Source organism: Kogia breviceps, chromosome 7 (assembly GCF_026419965.1).
Source record: "Kogia breviceps isolate mKogBre1 chromosome 7, mKogBre1 haplotype 1, whole genome shotgun sequence".
Taxonomy (NCBI): Eukaryota; Metazoa; Chordata; class Mammalia; order Artiodactyla; family Physeteridae; genus Kogia; species Kogia breviceps.
The window spans coordinates 78,238,749-78,257,677 of record NC_081316.1 but is presented as its reverse complement, the minus strand read 5'-3'; the positions used below and the strand labels follow the sequence as shown (position 1 = coordinate 78,257,677).

General features: G+C 49.9%; 1 protein-coding gene across 23 annotated transcripts in view; it reads left to right on the top strand.

Annotated features, from left to right (window-relative positions):
- PPFIBP2 (PPFIA binding protein 2) overlaps positions 1-18,929 on the top strand; it is a 149,516-nt gene that overhangs the window by 47,170 nt on the left and 83,417 nt on the right. For 14 of the 23 annotated variants that reach the window (XR_010841422.1, XM_067038715.1, XM_067038710.1 and 11 more), the window contains one exon: positions 2,452-2,666. The exons of 2 other annotated variants lie outside the window; for them this stretch is intronic. Coding sequence is in view for 18 of the 21 variants with exons in the window: in XM_067038715.1 (XP_066894816.1) it covers positions 2,452-2,666 (215 nt within the window). In the remaining 3 variants the exon portion in view is untranslated. Of the gene's footprint in view, positions 1-1,637; positions 1,672-2,451; positions 2,667-16,523; positions 17,127-18,929 lie in introns of those variants that run through there. 7 more of the 23 variants (XM_067038723.1, XM_059067894.2, XM_067038730.1 and 4 more) reach the window with 5 other exon arrangements.

Sequence of the window (18,929 nt, the reverse complement as noted above, 5' to 3'; positions counted from 1 at the left end):
AACATGAGGTGAGCTGCTGTTTTCTGAGATGCAATTTAGGGGTCAACACCTTGCCTTGTGTTATTGTCTCTTTTGTATTGTTTTGTTAAGCCCAGGTAGGAAGGCATGCGTTTTCTTATTTGTTGCCTCTGATAGTCCTATTTTGATGTATTTTCCTCTGTGATTGTAGTTTTTCCATAGGAACTGATCATCTGTGGGGAATGTGTGTGGAGTATGGAACTGAGTCTTCTGGGTGATTATTTTCTTGTTGTTGTTATTTTGGTCACGCCACGAGGCTTGTGGGATCTTAGTTTCCTGACCTGGACTCGAACCCAGGTCACAGCAGTGAAAGCTCTGAGTCCTAACCACTGGACCACCAGGGAATTCCCTGGGTGATTGTTGCCTTTGCTAATGCTGGGCCTTAGGAGTTTCACCATTCTGGACCATTTTCTGAGCCTGTGTGTTGATGAAATTGCAAAGAAATAGAAATTAAAGTCTTTCACGTGTGCATACATATGGAAAAATAGACACAGATACACATGTACTCATACACATTTACATACATATGCAATATTTGAATAGTAAGGAAGAATCCCAAGGATTTAGGGCAGGGAGGGGCCCAGAGAATGGAAGGAACTTGTCCAAGGCCGCAGTGATATAAAGTGAATGAAAATCTCAGTCTTCCCACCTACTCCTGGCCTGACTTATCCTACATTTATAAATGTGTGTGTGTGTGTGTGTGTGTGTGTGTGTGTGTGTGTGTGTGTGTTGAAGTGTGTCCAGGATGGAGAGGGATTACTTAGCATTTGTTTGGAGATTGGGGGATCTTGCCCTGCTTCTGTTCATTTTCTTTCCTGAAGTTGTTGGCTGTGGCCTCTCCTAGTCAACTCTAAATTGTATTTGCAAGAGCCAGAAAGTGCTGAGCACACATCAGTGTGGGTAATGAGGCCGTTTCCTAGTCCCCCAGAGCCGTGGACTTGTTTGTGGATTGTGATCCACAAGATTCCCTCTATCCTGCCCTTTCAGAAAGCAAACCGGCAATCAAATAGTAATTGTTTCCTTCTGTGTGGATTTCTCATTCCAAGGACTGCCATGGCAAGTAGGAAGTTGGCTTTTAAAAGACTAGACGAACCTGGAATTAGACATCAGGCCTGCAGTGTAACCATGGAGGTGGTAGCCCTACAGCCCACATTTTCCAGCAAGAGTCCTGACTTCAAATATTTTATTCTGTTGGTTTTATAAACAATCCAAATGCCCTAGAAGTTCCACTATGAACCATATTTTCTAAAGTGTTTCTTACTGATGAAAGAAGAACAGGAATCCTTTGTTAGACTCTGTTGCCCCAGTTTTGGTCTGAAAAATATATCACTGTACATATTATGCAAAGAAGACTTTTTTTTTTTTTAATGGTGGGGTTTAGAAAGGCAAAAAGAGTCCTATTTGGGACATAACCAATTTATTTATTTATTTATTTATTTTTTAATTTATTTTATTTTTGGCTGCGTTGGGTCTTCATTGCAGCGTGCGGGCTTAGTTGCTCCGCGGCATGTGGGATCTTCACGGACCAGGGCTCGAACCCATGTCCCCTGCATTGGCAGGCAGACTCTTAACCACTGTGCCACCAGGGAAGCCTGGGACATAACCAATTTAGAAAAAGATGACCCAGTATCCCAGACCTCTGGGGAAATCCAGGTACTCTCCTCTTAACTATTCATCCAAGCATATGTACAGACATTCAGTCCAATTCCCCTTCACCATCTACTGGTCAGGGGGCATGATAACTATGTTAGTTAAGTATGACGGGGGCTCTGCCCTCAGAGACGTCACAGCCCATAAAGGGAGATGAGATATGGATACACACAGGAATAAATACAAGTCAAAAGTGTGAGTATGTCAGAGGGTATACAATCTCCCAAGTGGGAAGATCTAGAAAGATTTCGATTCACTCAACCTCACCAGACCCCACACAGCATCCCTTCCTCTGCATCCTGTTGATCAGAGCAAGTCACTAGACCAGCCCAGAGTCAGCATCCACCTCAGGATGAGGGCAGTGGAATGCCCACACAAGGATGGGACGGATTTTTGGTGGCCACCTGTGCAGTCTACCACATTAACATAAAAGAGGACAAATTGATTAACCTCAGAGCTGAAGACTGGCATCTCACCATTTTAGCACACATGCCCTTGGTCGTGGGTGAGGTCTAGCTGTGCTTTCGCAGTTGTCTGAAGGTGTGAGCTTCCTTAAGCCAGTCCCAATGGGCGCAGTCATGTGCCTCTCTCATGCCCCACCCAGGATGAAAGGTGATTTCTGCAAAGTTCACTTTGTGAGTGATCCTGCTGAGGCAGAAGTGGTTCCTCTAGGCTCCGTATCCATCCCTTTCCTCTCCCCTTTCACTGACTTTGCTGTTTGTCCGTTCCTTGCCCGTGGCGCCCACCCTTCTTACCAAGGTTCCCGCCTCTCTCTTGTTCCAGGCACTAACACAGGGGTAGATATTAGCGATGGTACCTGTGAGCCTGGACTGGCCTCCGCGGCTTCCTACATGAACCCCTTCTCAGTGCTCCATCTCGTCGAGGACTTGAGGCTGGCCCTGGAGATGCTGGAGCATTCTCAGGAGAGAGCAGCCCTCCTGAGCCAGATCCCAGGCCCCACAGCTGCCTACATAAAGGAGTGGTGCGAGGAGAGCTTGGTGAGTAGGCCCATGGCCTGGGTGGGGAACACGGTCACGGAGCCCCTGGCATGCCACCACCACCCGGGGCTTTTATTTCATCTGTGCACTCTCCAGTCTTTTCTTGCTTCCTGTCCAGATTTGGCCAACCCCCAGTGGGTGGTGGTCCTTCCCAGCAGAAGGGTAGGGCCTGGTCAGGCAGCTTAAGCTCCACAGTCAGCCTGCCTGTGCCCTCCCGTTGTTCTCCTGAGAAGGGGAAATCCAGGGCCAGAGAAGAGCGAACATGGAAGGTGTTTCCCCCCAGATAGTACGTGCACAATTTGCTGTGTTATAATCCCTAGCTGAGGTCTCTATTTTCAGCTGAACCCACCATGCCCCTCGTTTCTTAGAACAAACTAGAACCTTGTTGCCTCATCCATCCCTTTATTGCCGCCCCTACTCTTCAGACCACCTTGCCCTAGAAGTCCTTCCTGCCCCTACAGTGGAATGCAGGTTTCCTGACTCTCCTTCTGCCTTCTCTAGATCAATCCTGCACACCTGCTAGTCTCTAAGGGAAGCAGATGAGTAACCAAAGCTGTAAATTTATGGCTTTTGTTACCCATCTCCTTCCCTGTGGAGACCAGCCAGTCAGCTTTAAAAGACTAGTAATGGGCTTCCCTGGTGGCGCAGTGGTTGAGAATCCGCCTGCCGATGCAGGAGACACAGGTTCGTGCCCGGGTCCGGGAAGATCCCACATGCCGCGGAGCGGCTGGGCCCGTGAGCCATGGCCTCTGAGCCTGTGCGTCGGGAGCCTGTGCTCCGCAACGGGAGAGGCCACAACAGTGAGAGGCCCGCGTACCACACAAATAAATAAATAAATAAATAAATAAATAAAAGACTAGTAATATCTGGGAATGGGTAAGGCAAGGAACTACTCCATTCTGAAAATGATCTGGATTGCACCCGGTCCAGGGCTGGGAAGCCAGAGGGAGCATGTGATTTATTACCTAAGTGGAGCCTGAGGATGAAAGCTGGGTTGCAGTCTTCTAAAGCTAGGTCCTGTGGGTCTGATTCAAAATTGGAAAGTATGCACAGAGATAGGATGACAGGAACAGGACCACTAAATTGGGAGGGGCGGGTTGATGTTGAAAACCACAGACAAAGGAGGTTGAGATCCTCTTTTCTGGAGGCCGAGTCATTTGTGATTAGACAGGTTATACCCCAGATGTCCTAGCTACTCCTGTTCGGGAGTCTGTCAGTACAGTCTCATCCCCATGCCTTCCTCTGAACACCGAAGAATTCTTTTTTTTTTTTTTTTTTTTTTTTTTTTTTTTTTTTTTTTTTTTTTTGTGGTACGCGGGCCTCTCACTGTTGTGGCCTCTCCCATTGCGGGGCACAGGCTCCGGACGCGCAGGCTCAGCGGCCATGGCTCACGGGCCCAGCCGCTCCGCGGCATGTGGGATCTTCCCGGACCGGGGCACGAACCCGTATCCCCTGCATCGGCAGGCGGATTCTCAACCACTGCGCCACCAGGGAAGCCCAAGAATTCTTTATGATATTCATTAAGTGTGTTGTTCAACGTTTTCATTACATAGGTTGTCTGCCTGGAGTTCTGTAGCATACCCATAGGTAGGGAGAATAACAGCCTTCCAAAGATATCTACATCCTAATGGCCAGAACCTGTGAATAAGTTACTGTATGTGGCAAAGGGGAAGGAAGCAGGTGGAATTAAGGTTGCTAATCAGTTGAGTTTAAAATAGGGAGAGCAGCCTGGATTATCCAGGTGAGCCCAGTGTAATCACTGGCGTCCTTATAAGTGGAAGGGGGCGGCAGAAGAGTCAGTGTCTGATGGATGTGGTGGGGGAAGGAGTCGTCCGTCGCTGCTGCTGGCTTTGAAGGTGGAAGGGCCAAGAACCAAAGAATGCAGGAAGCTGTCAGGAGCTGGAAAAGTGGACTCTCCCCTGGAGCCTCCAGAAGGGAAAAGCAGCCCTGCCAGCAGCTTGATTTTAGCCCAGTGAGATTCATTTCAGACTTCTGACCTCCAGAACTATAAGGTAATGAATTTGTGTTTTTGCAAGTCACTAAGTTTGTGGTAATTCATTACAGTAGCAACCGATAATGCCCAGAGAGGAAGGTGAAGGTTGCTGGATGGGTCTCGGGTAGGCCTGTTACAGGTCAGGTTTGCAAGTTGGCTCCTGATCCCTCCCCGACGTGAAGGCGGTTCTTGGCGGTCCTCTCATACTTGTGCTGATAATGGGACAGAAGTCCCCACCTGCTTCTCCGCTCACTCTTTTAACCAGATTGGGAGTTGCTGGGGGATGGCTTCGGTAGTTTAGTTCTCTTTCCCACGGCAGAAGGATTCCCCCTTTGCCTCGCTAGAGAGGAACTCTCTGGCTGTTACCGTACTTGCAGCTGTATGATGTTGATACTGGCTTCTCCCCTGTCATGTCTCGCCATCTTTCGCCCACCTCTCTTTGCAGCTGCGGCTTTCCAGCTCACTTTACACTTGGCATGGGCGCCCATCCCTCCCTCCAGTCCTGCTAAGTACTACTGACTCAGGCTGTAGTGTTCACAGAAAATTTTATGAAGCTTCAAGAAAATGATAGGTCCATAATTCCTCAGTCTGAAACCCTTGGGTCCACATGCATTTTAGAACTCAGAACTTATTAAACTTTAGAAAGGTGAGACAGTGCATGTGTACTGTACAGTATGTACCATCTCTAGCAGATACAGGGCAGGAAACACGGGAACATTTCTTCAGCAAAACTTGTGAATATCTGTATGAAGTGGGATAAAGAAAGACTACAAATACATAATTTACAGTGACTGTATTTTTACCTTGTATAGATGTGCCTGAATTTATGAAACCATTTCTCTAATATTGAATTAAAATTATTTTTAATCTTTCACTAATGATATGGCATTGCTGCACAGACTGTCTTTGTCTAGAAATATTTGTCATTATATCAAAATATTTTCAGATAGAATCGTGAAAGTAGAATAATAGAGTTAAAGCAGGGTTAACGGACAAAATACAGAATGGTCTGTTAAGTTGGAATTTTAGGTAAACAATGAATTTTTAATAAGTATGTTTCATACAGTTTGCTAAGTCTGGCAACTCTGATCAAAGGTATTAATATCTTTAAGCCTTGTGACACATTTTTCCAAACCACTTTTCAGAAAGATTCTACTCATTTATATTTTCATTGGCAGGGTTTGAGGTATATCCTGATCAACAACAAGCACTAATATTGAAAAAATACCTTTACTAATTTCATAGGAAAAATGGCTTCATTTTGTCTTTGCATTTCTTTTAGTAGGAAGGCTAAATTTTTTTTATTACCTTATTAATATTCTGTATTGTCTCCAAACTTTTGATCTCTTACCCCAATATGAAAAAAATTCATTCTCAAAATATATTCATATATGGAGAATTGTCCTAATATATGTAAATTAGAAAACATAGTCCCAGATAGAAAATCTTTTTAAAGGACGGGTTAAGGAAATAGCTCTAGAGACTTCCCTGGCAGTCCAGTGGTTAAGACTTCCAGTGCATGGGGTGCAGGTTCGATTCCTGGTCCAGAAGCTAAGATTCCACATGCCTGGCAGCCAAAAAAACAAAACATAAAAACAGAAGCAATATTGTAACGAATTCAATGAAAACTTTAAAAATGGTCCACATCAGGGCTTCTCTAGTGGCGCAGTGGTTGAGAGTCTGCCTGCCGATGCAGGGGATGTGGGTTCGTGCCCTGGTCTGGGAAGATCCCACGTGCCGCAGAGCGGCTGGGCCTGTGAACCATGGCTGCTGGGCCTGCGCGTCCAGAGCCTGTGCTCCGCAACAGGAGAGGCCACAGTGGTGAGAGGCCCGCGTACTGCAAAAAATCTTTAAAAAAGAAAATAGCTCATAGCTCTAATATTTTCTTCAGAACACCCCCCCCAGATCATCTTGAGTCCCTTGGGTGTGCCTGCCCTAGTCTGGTCTGTTAATATTTTGTGTTCTCTCACCCCCACCCCTATTAGGATTTTAGTGTTTTTCTTATGTCTAAATGACTTTTTACTACCCCTTTGCTTTGTGGCATTTCTTTTCCTCACTTTGTTTTAAAACGTTGTTTATTTATGGTGGTTTTTTAAGGCAAAGACTTTAAAAGTATTGTAACTAATTTTATCAGTCTTTCCTGTTTGAATTTTTTCTTTTCTTTCTAGAAAGGCCCTGCCTGACCTTAGATCAAATAATAATCACCTGTATTCTCTCTCCAGTAGGTTTATAGTTTGATTTGTATCTCATGGTTTGCTCGAATTCATCTTCAATCTTTTTGGTGTGTGGCATGAAGTGTGGATCTAACTTCTATAATTTACCAAAAGAGATTCTTAAAAAAATATTTTTGATCCCAAAGTAGTCGATGTGGTGGTTGGTTTTTGCAGGATGCATTGCAGAAAACAGCTTGCATTCAGATTTGCAGATCTGTTTTGGGGGCTATTTACAGTGATTGAGGGAATGCTTGCCTTGGAGAGATTTTTCTAAAAGTTGTTGCATTCATAAAACTTTTGGAGTTAGTTATGGCCATCAGCAACCTGTGAATGGTGTACTTTTAGGGAGGTCAGAAGTTCATATAAACATCCCAAGATACCAGGGCTGGATGTTTAAGGTTTTGATTTTAGACAGAGACCACCTGTGTGTATTTTAGGTCTCAGCGACCTAAAGTCATTTTACAAGGCCCACACATTCCATAGCAGGTCTTATCTGTATGGAGATAGAATCCAAGACCGTGGAGAAACCCACTGCTCCTCTTTAGATTGGTTTTAGATTGCCTTAGGCTGGTACTTTTAGTCAGAAGATGTTGCTGTACAAATTGTGGTCTATGGACCAGCAGTTGTGGCATCACTTGATAGCTTGTCTTCAAGAAAAGAAAGTTAGAATTTGCCCCATCCACTGAACCATTTCTACGTGATTCGTATTCACATTAAAGTTTGAAGCACTGCTTTAAACCAGAGACTCTCTTTAATTATTACCAAAAAAAAAAAAAAAAAAAAAATCCCATGTGAGTTAAAATTGGAGCCAACAAGGTAGCTCGAGGGCTCAGGCAGGCAGTCCTTGTGCCTTCCCATTTCTCATTTATGGTATCTGTACGTCCCTTGGGTGTTTCTGGTATTCTCCTTCATCATAAACCTGTTACTGCTTTGTCATATGCTGGCCTGGCGTGATCCAACCCTGCCTTATGACACCTGTCAGTTGGGATTCTTTCTCAGAAAGTGGCATAAACAGTAAGGAGTTTTAAATGTCACTAACGAGATGTCCAGAGGATGGGCAGTCCCAGGGTTAAATCAGTGACTCTGGGATGACCTCAAGGGCTCCAGCTTTTCTTTTCTTTCTCCCCACCATCCTGGGGCTGTTGGTTCTTCCTCAGGCATGTCCCCTAACAGTTGCAAGAAGGCTACTGCAGTTCTGGGCAGCCTGTCCTCACACACACACACAGCTGTGTCCAGAGGTAGAATGTGTCCTCTTTTTATAAAACTGGAGAAGAAGATTTCTCTGAAAACCCCCAGCTTCTCATATGGTCCCAGTGGTCAGGACTTGTTCACATGTGCATACCCTATAGCTGCCAGGGAGGCTGGGGAACCAGTGTTGGTGCTTTCACTGATCATAGTGGGAGGGGGGCATCTGTCGGGAAGGAACCATGACGGAGGGCGGGGGGGAAATATAATGGCCCTTAGGAAGACAGCTCAGGGCAACTGTCACATGTCCTTTAGGTGTGATTTTACTCTTGTTGACTGACAAGTTCTTGTGTGTGTGTGTGTGTTAACCCCTGAAGGAAAGAATCTCATTGGCTTAACTCGTAATTTTTGAGCCAAGCCCTCCAGGTCTATGAAGAAATGTTAATTGCAAAAGAAATGGAAATTAAAGATTTTCATTTATGCTCAGCTGTGGTTGGTTTTGCAAGATGCATTGCAGAAAACAGCTTGCATTCAGATTTGCAGATCTGTTTCAGGGTCTGTTTACAATGTTTGGGGGAATGCTTGCCTTGGAGAGATTTTTCTAAAGGTTGTTGCATTGGATTAGCTGCCCTTGGGTCAGGTCTACACCCAAGGGCCAATAATTAGCTGGGGTGAGAGGGTAGGGATCGTGGTCTCCTGTTACTGTTGAACAGTAACTGTAACTGGGATCTTCAGTCACAGATACTGGCGGCTGTAGCACACAGAAATAGGCGCTGCTGAAGAGGCTGCAGTGGATATGGGGAAACGGTTGGCTGTTCGAACACAGAGCAGACTAGTGCTAGGCCCCCGCCCTTATGTCCTGAACGGTGAGGGAGCTGTGGTCCTAGTGCACAGTGGTCAGAAAGCCCATGTGTGGGCAGCTGTTTCTTTACAGTGGGGCTGGTTCCTCCTTGCTGGGTGCTGGCAGGACTGGACACAGATTGGCTGGCAGCAGCAGGGATTCTCGGCCTGGGAATAGTTACAAACAAGCCAGGCTCATCCTAAAGACACAGGTATCCATGGAACAGAACTGCCCAGGATTCAGTGGTGCTAGGTGGTGGGCAAGTTTCCAGGGCTTTGGGGCCTAAAACAGGGTCCTCCCTTCCTTGGCCCCTAATAGAATGAGGAAGGGTGGGCTTCAGGCCTGGAAGGGTATGTGCAGGGCTCTCTAAGCTGGGGTCCCTCTGGGACTTCAATGAAGAAAGGAACAAAGGGCCTGGATTCCCCTGTTCTAGGAGCAGAACTGTTACCCAACCAGGTCTGTTTGCCTGATGAACAGCAGGGCAAATGCCGAGATGCTGTGGTTTATAGCCAAGAGTTTATTCACAAGACAGCCAAGTGAGTGAGAAGACAGGAGAATATGTCTCAGCTCTGCCTCGCTGAAGGCGAGGGGGTTGGAGTGTTTATGGGGTGAGAGGGTGGTCTTAGGGGAGGGGTGATTGGAAGTAGGGAAAAAGTGAGGAAATCGGTGTTCTGCGCAGGTGCATCTGGGTTAATGCGTCTGCATATTCCAGGTGGAGGCCCTTAGCATCATCTGAGGGTGGAGTTTTCCCGTCCTTTGATGTCAAAAGGCCATTCATCAGACATCTGTGCAGGCCCAGTTTTAGGGTGGTGCCAACCAGTCCCTGGCCGGCTTACACTGGGCAAGAGCTGACTCCAAGTTCCTGTAAAACAGCTGGGCTGTATGAAGCTGGGACGGCATGCAATTAAAGGGAGGAAAACAGAAAGAAAGAAAAAAAACAAGTGAACTTAATGAAGGCAATTTACAAGCAAAGGGGTTTTAGCAAGCTGTTCCCTTATCTGTTGTTCTGTAAGACAAGTTCAATCATTTCTATTATCAGCTTCTGTTAACTCTATGGGGCACAGTTTCAGTATCTGAACTCTGGGCTTAGCCTCAGAAAGTTGGTGGAGTGCCAAGGCGCTTCGGATGGGGCTCTTGTATAGAAAAGGTTCCTGGAGACCAAGGCGAGCAGGGATCACGGAGCCTGGCCTGCAGAGAAGCATCAGTGAGGCTGTCCTGTGATAGCAGAAGAGTGTGAGCCTCTTTCATGGTTGGCAGACGGGGCCAAGCTCAGGGTCAGGACTTGTAGAGGATGAAGCTGAGGCCCAGGCTGGAAGGCTGCAGCGTCTCTGCTGTGATGGGAATGGAGCTGAGTTCCAGAAAGGGGCCACCTCCTTCCTCTCCCTGCAGCTGCCTCCTAGGCCTGTGGTGACCTGGGGGATGAAGCCCTCAGGGAGAGTGGAGCCCGTAAAGGGCTGGTCAGCCAGCTTCCAGTGGGCCCTGCAGGGTTGGGGAAACAGCCAGCTAGTGGGGGGAGCGGCGGGTGTGTGTGTGACCCAGGTTCCTGGGAGATGCCCAAGTGATACCAGAGCCGGCAGGGTCTCCAGATGGAGCAGCTCTGGGGCCTTCTCTAATAGTCGGGCACACACACTCGTCATCTGCAAGGCGTCAGTCTGTTCCACTGTTTCATTACTTCGGACGTGGGTCAGGGAGATTTTTGGTGAAGACCTGAGGCTTCGGGGGCTGAAGGTGAAGTCTGAAGAAAGGCAGGTAAACCCAGCAGCAGCGGAGTGGGGGCAAGTCAGGGCAGAGCCCGGGCTCCAGGGTGGGAGGGGGGCTTGGCAGAGCCCCTCCAGAGGGGCTGTTCTCTGTGCCGCCCTCTGGAAGCAGCGTTCGTGGAGTCGGTGTGGCCTCCCAGAGGGCCCATGCTCTCCTCAGCCAGGGTGCAGGTGTCCTGGTCTGCGTGCTTGGGCAGGTGGAGGGGAGCAAACCAGGGTGAGGCGGTGTGGGATGAGGCAAGAGGCCGACTCTCTGCCACTCGCATGTGGCCACGGGTGAACCTCTCTTCCCTCCTCTGGGATTCAGTTTCCCTACTGGAAATGAGAGCTGGTCTGACAGTCCATCTGCAGGATCCGGCCACTCATTCTAGTCCTGCAGTTTAAAGGCTATAGAGCGGCCCCCTGGTAGCCACCAGCCCCTGCCTTCCTCAGTCTAGACGTTTAGGTTTGCAAAGTGGAGACAGGTTAGGGAGCCCCTCTAGGCACAGCTGCCCCATGTCGGGGCTCGGCCGAGGTCGTCATCTCTGGAGCCGTGAAATGGGAGGCCCCGAATCGGCAGCTTCCTCTGGGCCTGGCTGGTCTGGGGAAGTAAGGCCTCTCTGGGGTGTGTGCTGACCTATGTCAGTCTGTCCATCAGGTGTTCGCATGCCCTCAGCTACCTTCTTAACCAGTCTCTCCAGAAACAAAAAGACCAGCCCAGGAGGGTGCACGGCCACCCCCGTCGTCAGTGCCGCCACCGTGTCACAGATGGCGGCTCCTTCAGCTCCCCGCGCCTCACACAAAGCCCCTACGTTCCCGCCAGGTTCAGCCTGCAGTCTTTCATTCCGGCCAGAGAAGCAAATCTGCTCACCATATTGAAAAGCCAGAGGAGTTACCAAAAAAAAAAAGTGGGGAGAAGCTGTTTTACGAACGAATTATAAACCGTGAGCTTGAGTTTCTCGTGCCCTGCGATTCGTCTCTGTATCTCTGTTCTCCGCTCAGGGCCAGGAGCAAGAGATGGGTGGGGTATTTGTGTGGCAAACATGTTCATTTTGAAAAGTCACAGATGGGAGTTTTATAGGAAAATCTTGGCTTTCTGGATGTTAGAAAAGGGGAATTTTGGTGATTGTTTTTCAAGAAAAGAAATAAGTGAAGCCTACGTGAGCCAATTTCCAGTGCGTGTTTCTTGCCCTCCCCACTATAGGTATGAACTTGAGAGTTGTAGGTGTCAGAGCCCTCTTTCCTGTGCTTCTGTCCCAAGGGACTCCTGCTAGGCTGGTATGCTGGTTGTGGGGAGGCTCTTTGTCCCTGTGCAATACTGGAAGAAGCCACTAGGTGGGAGTCAGGGACAAATGCTGGAAAGTCTTAAAAGCCCAAGGAAGAAGGTATGGGCTTTATATGAGAAAATAGCTGCCTCCCCCCACCCACTCCCAACGCTTAGAGGATATAAGTTCCTCATTAATGAAGCCGCTGGACAGTGCACCTGAGTCAGCCATCAAAAAGAATTATTTTCCTTGGAACCCAGTGGACAAAGGGGAGGCCTGGGAGGCCTCCACTGTTTGTGGCGGGGGGAAAGAGACCAGAGTGATGAGGGCTGGTCTCCGGAGCGTAGACTTGACCTTCCATTGTCAAAGGCGAGAAGATCTCTCCAAACACCTTTTAATTCCAGTGCCTTTTGCTGGTGCGCTATTAATTAGGGTGGCCTCTCCATTTCCTGACCCTGCATCTGTCAGGCCCTGCCCTAGAGAAGTCTCCTGTACCTTGGGGGATTTTGAATACATTTTTTTCCTGTCACAGCACCCCAAATTGGGGGCTTTCAGCAACTGCAGGCTTAGCAGTTTTAATTTTCCTAGATTTGGGTCCCTCCCCACCAGTCCAAGTAAATTGTACCTTACTAAATTCCAGAGATCTGGCTTCTTTCAGACTTGACTTGAGACTGTTTGAGTCCCTCAGAACCAATGTTTATAAATGATCAAGAATGTGCAAACACTGGTGAAAGAGCAAATAAATCCTTCCCCACTAAATTTCCTGCTTCAGGCCCAGGGGACGTGGTGGGCAATGTTGCCCGGTTAGCATGACCTGAGGTCTGAGCATGTGGACACGCCCCAGCCCTCCGCCCGCAAAGAGGGCTTATTGCCAGCACACCGCCGGCCTCCTTCCCTTTCAGGCACCCGCTAGCAGGTAGGGAGGCTCCAGAGGAGTTACACTTCCAGGCAGACTGCTCAGTACACTGGGCTCCAAGACCTTCCGAAAGTAGTCTCCTAACCTCTTACCCCTCAAATATGGTCCTGAGACCTGCAGGATGAGCATCACTTGGAAGCTTGTTCGCGATACACAGTCTCGGGCCCCATTCCCAACCTGCTGGGTCCGAATCTGCATTTTCACAAGAAAGCCCTCTAGCCCTGGTGATTCACTAAAGATAGAGAAGCGTCATCCTCACCTCTGGGGTCAGCAGTCTATGACCTATATTTGGCCTGCTGCCTATTTCTTATTCCCTGTGAGCTAAGCGTAATTTTTATGTTTTTCAGTGCTTGAGAGATCACAGGAAGACAATTTTGTGATGTGAACAGGATCTAAAACTTGAATCTTAACGTTCACAATAAAAGTGTTGCTGGAACACAGCTGCCCTCGCTGCTTTCCACATCGGCCGCGGCCGCTTTTGCGCTACAAACGGGAGTTGACTGTCACAAACCATATGGCCCACAAAGCCTAAATCATTTGCCATCTGGCCCTTTACAGGCAGTGTGCCGCCCCTCCCCTTCTGCTGACTCGTTTTGGAGGTGGGTCTTCATGCTCGGCCACCCTGGGGGCGTGGGCTGCGGTGGCCAGGATGCCTGTTTTCACAAGCAGCACTCGCTTGCCAGCCCCGAGGAAGTGTCCGCAGGCTAGCTCTTCCCTCTCCTCCCCTTCCTCTTCCAAGAGGCAGGCCCACGGTGCAGCGCACCCGTTGAAGGGCACGAGCCTGTCTGACTTACTAGGTCCGTGCTGGCACCCATCACCGTGGCCCAGAGCCCGAGGCTCAGGGCTGAGCTGGGGCTCAGGATGCAGGTGAGAGGTCAGCGGAATAGCACGTGACCCCTTCTCGGCGCACAGTTGTGCCCAGTTAGGTGCTGCTGACTCCTGGCAGCTGTGGCAGGAGGAGCAAAACCTCAGGGACTCCATCCCCAGTCATTCCCATGCCTATGTGGGATTCCAGCCAGATAAGTGACTTCCTTGGGTTCCCCTCCTGGACCCAGGGATGAGGAGGAGGGCAGTCTCTATGAGTTCCCCCGACCACTCTGGCCTCTTAGCTGTGCTTTTGCTCCCCAAACGCTCAGTTGCCTGCCCTTTGCCCTCAGCCGGCTGCCTCATGTTCCAGACAGTAGTGAGTTGAGTGTGGTCAGTGTGAGTTGCTTTGGGGAAGGCTCCGAGGGCCATAGGGTCACTGTAATGACTCCTATTGATGTACCCTATGTGGTTCCTGAAAACGGCTCTCTTTAGTGATGGACCCAGGGAGTCCCTGAGGCTCTACCTCACAGGGCGGTACTATAGAAGTAGGACCACCCCCATCCTGCCTTAATAAGGGCAGCCTAAATCTTTCTGAGTAACTGCGTAGACCAGATAAAACCCAGGCTTTGAATCTTTTGGGAGTCATGGATCATTTTGATGACCTGATGAAAACGATTTCAGAGAAATAGTAATTTATACCTACCAAATAGTGCTTTATATACATTTTATGAACATACTCAAGGACCTGTCTGATTCTCTGAAGCCCTTCTGGCATACAGTGAGGAGCCCTGGCTGGGATGGCCTTCTCAGTGAGGGGCTGCAGCCATGGGTTTGCTTCTAGGCCTTTGGAGTGCTATTTTGTGGATTCTGAGTTGAAGCGCAGTATACTTAGGGGTTTCCAAAAAAAAAAAAGAGAGAGACTGAGGTAAGAATTGCTACTTGAGGATACCGTAAAAATATGTCAAGAATTTAGCCGCAGCTTGTTTGGATTCCCTCCCTCCTCTCCTTTCCCTTTCTCCGCTCCTCACTCCCCACCCCCATTCATCACACATGAGTTGAGCTAAGAGATGAAGCTGGCTCTGTCTTTTCCTCTCTGAGTCAAGCATCTTTACCCTGGGGAAACTTGTTTTCTCCACATAGAGTTTCAGGCTTATCTTTCCAGTCTCACCATTTGAGCCTCACTCTTTTCACGTGGAGAACGTTCAGGTTCTTACCGTGTGCTAGGGATCGTGCTAGGAGTGGAAATCGGAGCCGTGAATCAGGGCTCGCACATGTGCTCCCGTCTGGTGAAGTGGACAGACGTGTAAACAGGTGTGGTTCAGTGCGGCAGGGCAGGTGGTGACACGGGGAGGGGGTGGGTGGGTGGGTGGGTGCCGGGGAGCCAGCTTCCCCAGAGGCAGGTCGGAGTCAGCGAGGCTGAGAGGCAGCCATGTTGCCGCCTGGTCCCCTCTTTTTCCTCCTCTCACACCAGAACCTACCAGAGGACACTGATCCCCCCTCCAAGGGTAGGCAGGCCTCTCCCCATACAGCCCCCAAATCGGCCAGATGTCTTGCTTCCTCCTCCCCGGAGCCCCAGGAACACCTTTATCACGTACTGTGTGGAAGTTCTTTGCCCAGGGCAAGACGTTGGTTTCAGTTGCCTTGGATGCTGGGCAAATGTGTGTTGACCAAATGAATTCTTCATTTGACTTTCCCAGGTTTTTAGACAGAAAAAAGTAAAACGGCCTACCCACCCCTGCAGCCTTAGAGACCTTGACTAACACATCCTGTCCTAGTTCTGGTCAGGGAACCTTGGTGGATGAGGCCCGGGCTGCACTCTGGAACTGGGCCAGAGGCCAGAAGAAGGCTCTAGAGCTCAGGGCATGGGCAGCTGAGCCTGCTTTTCCTTTCTGGCCTCTGATCTGGGTGTGTCTCCAGGAATTTACTCCTCCCCTCATGCCAGCTGCTGGCCACAGCCCTCCTCCTGCCGCCTCTGTGTTCTGTGTGGAATGGGCCAGCCTGCCGGGGGGGCTGTGTGTGTTTTCTGCCTTGTCCTCGGACCCTGCTCCTGGGCTGTGGACAGCGCAGATGCCGTGCTAAGCAGCATGCCGACACCCAGCAGAGCCCTCTCTTCAGGTGGGAGCTCCAGGAAACCCCCTGCTGACCCCCAAGGGCGCCGGGAAGGCCCACGCAGTCACAAGATGTGTGTCTGCAAGTCATTTCGGGCAGCAGAGCTCAGAGCCTTTGCGTGTAACCACAGTTCCCACTGCACCCACATCAAAGACCGCTTTCATAACCAGTCATAGCCGAGGGCCGCACGTTGAGGGCTGGGCAAGGGAGAAAAGCTGTTTTTAGGTGAGCTCTCAGAGGAGGTGGGAATGTGAGGAAGTTGGGGGCAGCCTGTGGGGAATGCTGAACAGACCACCCTGGCAAGCCAGCATGTGACCTGCCAGTAAGAAGGCAGATGCAGCTCCCTGTCTCTTGACCCCGCTGCCTTCCCAAGGCTCCCACCCAGAGCGCTCCCTATGTCTCACGGACGCACGTGAGGTGGCCTCACCTGGCTTGTGAAGCAGCTAGTCTCGGCTGGGGACAGCCAGCGAGGCAGGCACTTGACAGAAGCTCTGCCCTGTCTGTTCCCGTGCAGAATGTGGCCCCGGGGAGCCCTGTGGTGATGGCTGAGCAGAGGTCTCTAAGGCTGCAGCACCGGACGGAACCCCTAGCGCCCAGGACAGCAAACCCCCAGCAGGGCCAAGAGCCCAGACTGCAGCTGCTTCTGAATTTGTTCTTATTTGGAAACGACTAGCTTCCCTCAGGGCACAGCCCGACACCAGCCTGGAGGAAAAGGGGTAGGCGTGGGCTGCTGGGTGGGAGTCAGGCTGTGTGTGGGAAACAGCAATTCCTCCAAGAGCAGCGCTTATTTTTAGTCTTCTCCCCGGTCCCAAATAAACTGAGAGCAGCTGGGAGCCTGCGGGTAAATGCAGAGTAGAGCTGAGACAGGAAACCGGGGTCTCTCTCTAATGAGTTCCAGCCACTCCAGAAGGGGGAAGCCAGACGAGGAATTTTCTTCAGGACTGTTTCCCTCTGGCAGGCTCTGGTATTATCACTGAAAAGAATGTTCCCCTGTGTGTGTGTGTGTGTTTACAATTCCTGGCCAAGTCTGTCTTTTTTCCCCCCCTTCTGCTAGGTTCCCCTGCTCTGCAGGCTCTGTGTGCCAGAGCTGGTGCCTGTGTGTGTCCGGGGGGTGGGGGGAGGTGGATACAGGAGCAAGCACGGTCTGGTCTGAGCCACTGTGTCTCTGAAACTGTTTAGGGAAAGGCGGCCAGACGCAGGCAGGCCAGGGACGTGGGGAAATTTGAACACAGCTTGACGTTCCTGAGGGGGAGGGGGCAGAAGCAAGGAAGAGGAGAGAATTTGGTCTCTGGCCAGAAAAAGGGCTTTTTCAACCAAGGAATCTAACTGCTGACATGGGTACCCAGCATGGATGGGGACATTGATGTTTACAAGCATTTCGCGTGGCTGAAGAGGGTAAGTGACTGGCTGCTTTGTCTGGGTCTCCGTGGAGATGAGTGAGGGGAGAGACACTGTGTGTGTGTGTGTGTGTGTGCGCGCGCGTGTGTGTGTGTGTGTGGAGGGGGGAGGTGTTTGTCCGGCGAAGCCCCGGCGTGGCCAAGTTCTCCATGAGAATCTAATTATAGACACTAGGGGAGAAAACAGTCAGCTGTCTTTGTTTCTCCTCTGACATTCTAGTGAATGAACCTCTGTGCAGAAAGGCAAGAATGAAGTGAGGAAAGTTCGTTATTTTAACTTTAGCACGTGAACAGTTGGAGGAGGCTCCAAACACCGTGACCAGAAGAAGGTGCCCACCACGTTTTGGTGTAAGGATGCGGAGAAGAAGCCGCTGCCTTTCAAACGCACTGGATTCAGAAGTTGTTGGGCTTCTCCTCTGCTCAGAAGTTAGCTGGTGTGGAGATTAGTCGGTCTGCTGTCAGTCGAAGGAGCTGCTGCGTTTCCGGGGGTGGGGGCGGTGGGGGGGAGGCTCTCGGAAGTCCTCTTCTGCGTGTTTCTCGGAGGCCGAGGGCTGGCGTTGCAAGTCGTTCCTGCCGACTCTGTAGGGGATGAGCGCGAGAGAGTGGGGTGAGCAACAGTGGGTGAGCGCTGGGGGCTGGAGTAGCGTCCGCACTCACAGAACCCAGGCTCGCTCTTCTTTTGTCACCATCTTTGAGCGGCAAAGATGGGCATCCATCTGTTTTCACACTGAGGCTGAACGTTTTCAGAGGCAGGAAGGGCAAAAGCAGCTGACAGATAAGAGATCTGACATTGTAACTGTAGAAGAACAGAAGGGACAGCAAGTGTCCAGCTCGGAAGGTCCCCGACCCCAGCGCCCCAACCCTGGGCCTGCTTTTGTGTGCGCCCTCTGCACCTCTCACTCAGCAAATACTTATCGAGTTCTGGGTTCTGGGTGGCCAGTGGTGAGCACAAAGTAGAACCAGTCTCTACTCTTGTGGATCTCCCATCTACTGCTTGGGAGAGACGCCAGTTAAACAGTCCCAGAAAATAAGCCTGAAATTTACAAGTTGATACATACAGCCGAGAAGAGGAAGTGTTGATAGTCCTCATCAAGGTCTGTTACCGATTGAGAAGGAGTGAGGGGCCCTCTTTGAGGAAGTAACACTTCATTGAAAACTGAAGGAGAAGTAGGAGTGAGTCAGGTGGAAAATGGGGTGAAGAACACGTCTGAGCTCGGTGATGGTAGGGAGCTGTGGGTGGGTTCCGGATCACACAGGCCAGGGAAGGCCGCAGTAAGGGTTGGGGGCGACATCGTTTGTATAAGGGGAGACTTGTAGCCGGGAAGTGGCATGAGATACGTTGGGGGGATCTAATTTGTATTTTATGAAAATTACTCTAGCTGTGATTTGGTGTATGGTAAGCTCTGTCACGAAAAGTGAGGCAAATGAACTGAATTAGAGAGCTCGAGGGCTTGTTGGGATCAACTAGTACAAACCCCTCATTTAAAAAAGCCCAAGAAGGGCTAGGAACCTCATGGCTATTAGTGTTATGGCTGTAAGTGGTGCAGCCTGATCTTGAGCCCTGCTCTCCCTCTCCCAGTCCAGTTCTCTTTCCTCATTTTTGTGGCCAAATAGGTAGAAAATTATGGGTTTAGAACCCAGCAGAAATCCTGTTTGTGCTCAGCCCCATCCCAGCTTTGGGATGGGGGGGCCTTTTTTTTTTTTTTTTTTTTTGTTGTTGTTGTTTTTGGGTTTTTTTTTGTTTTTTGGGGGGATGGGGGGCCTTGCGTCACCAGAGAGCATGCTGAGGTGACCAGACATT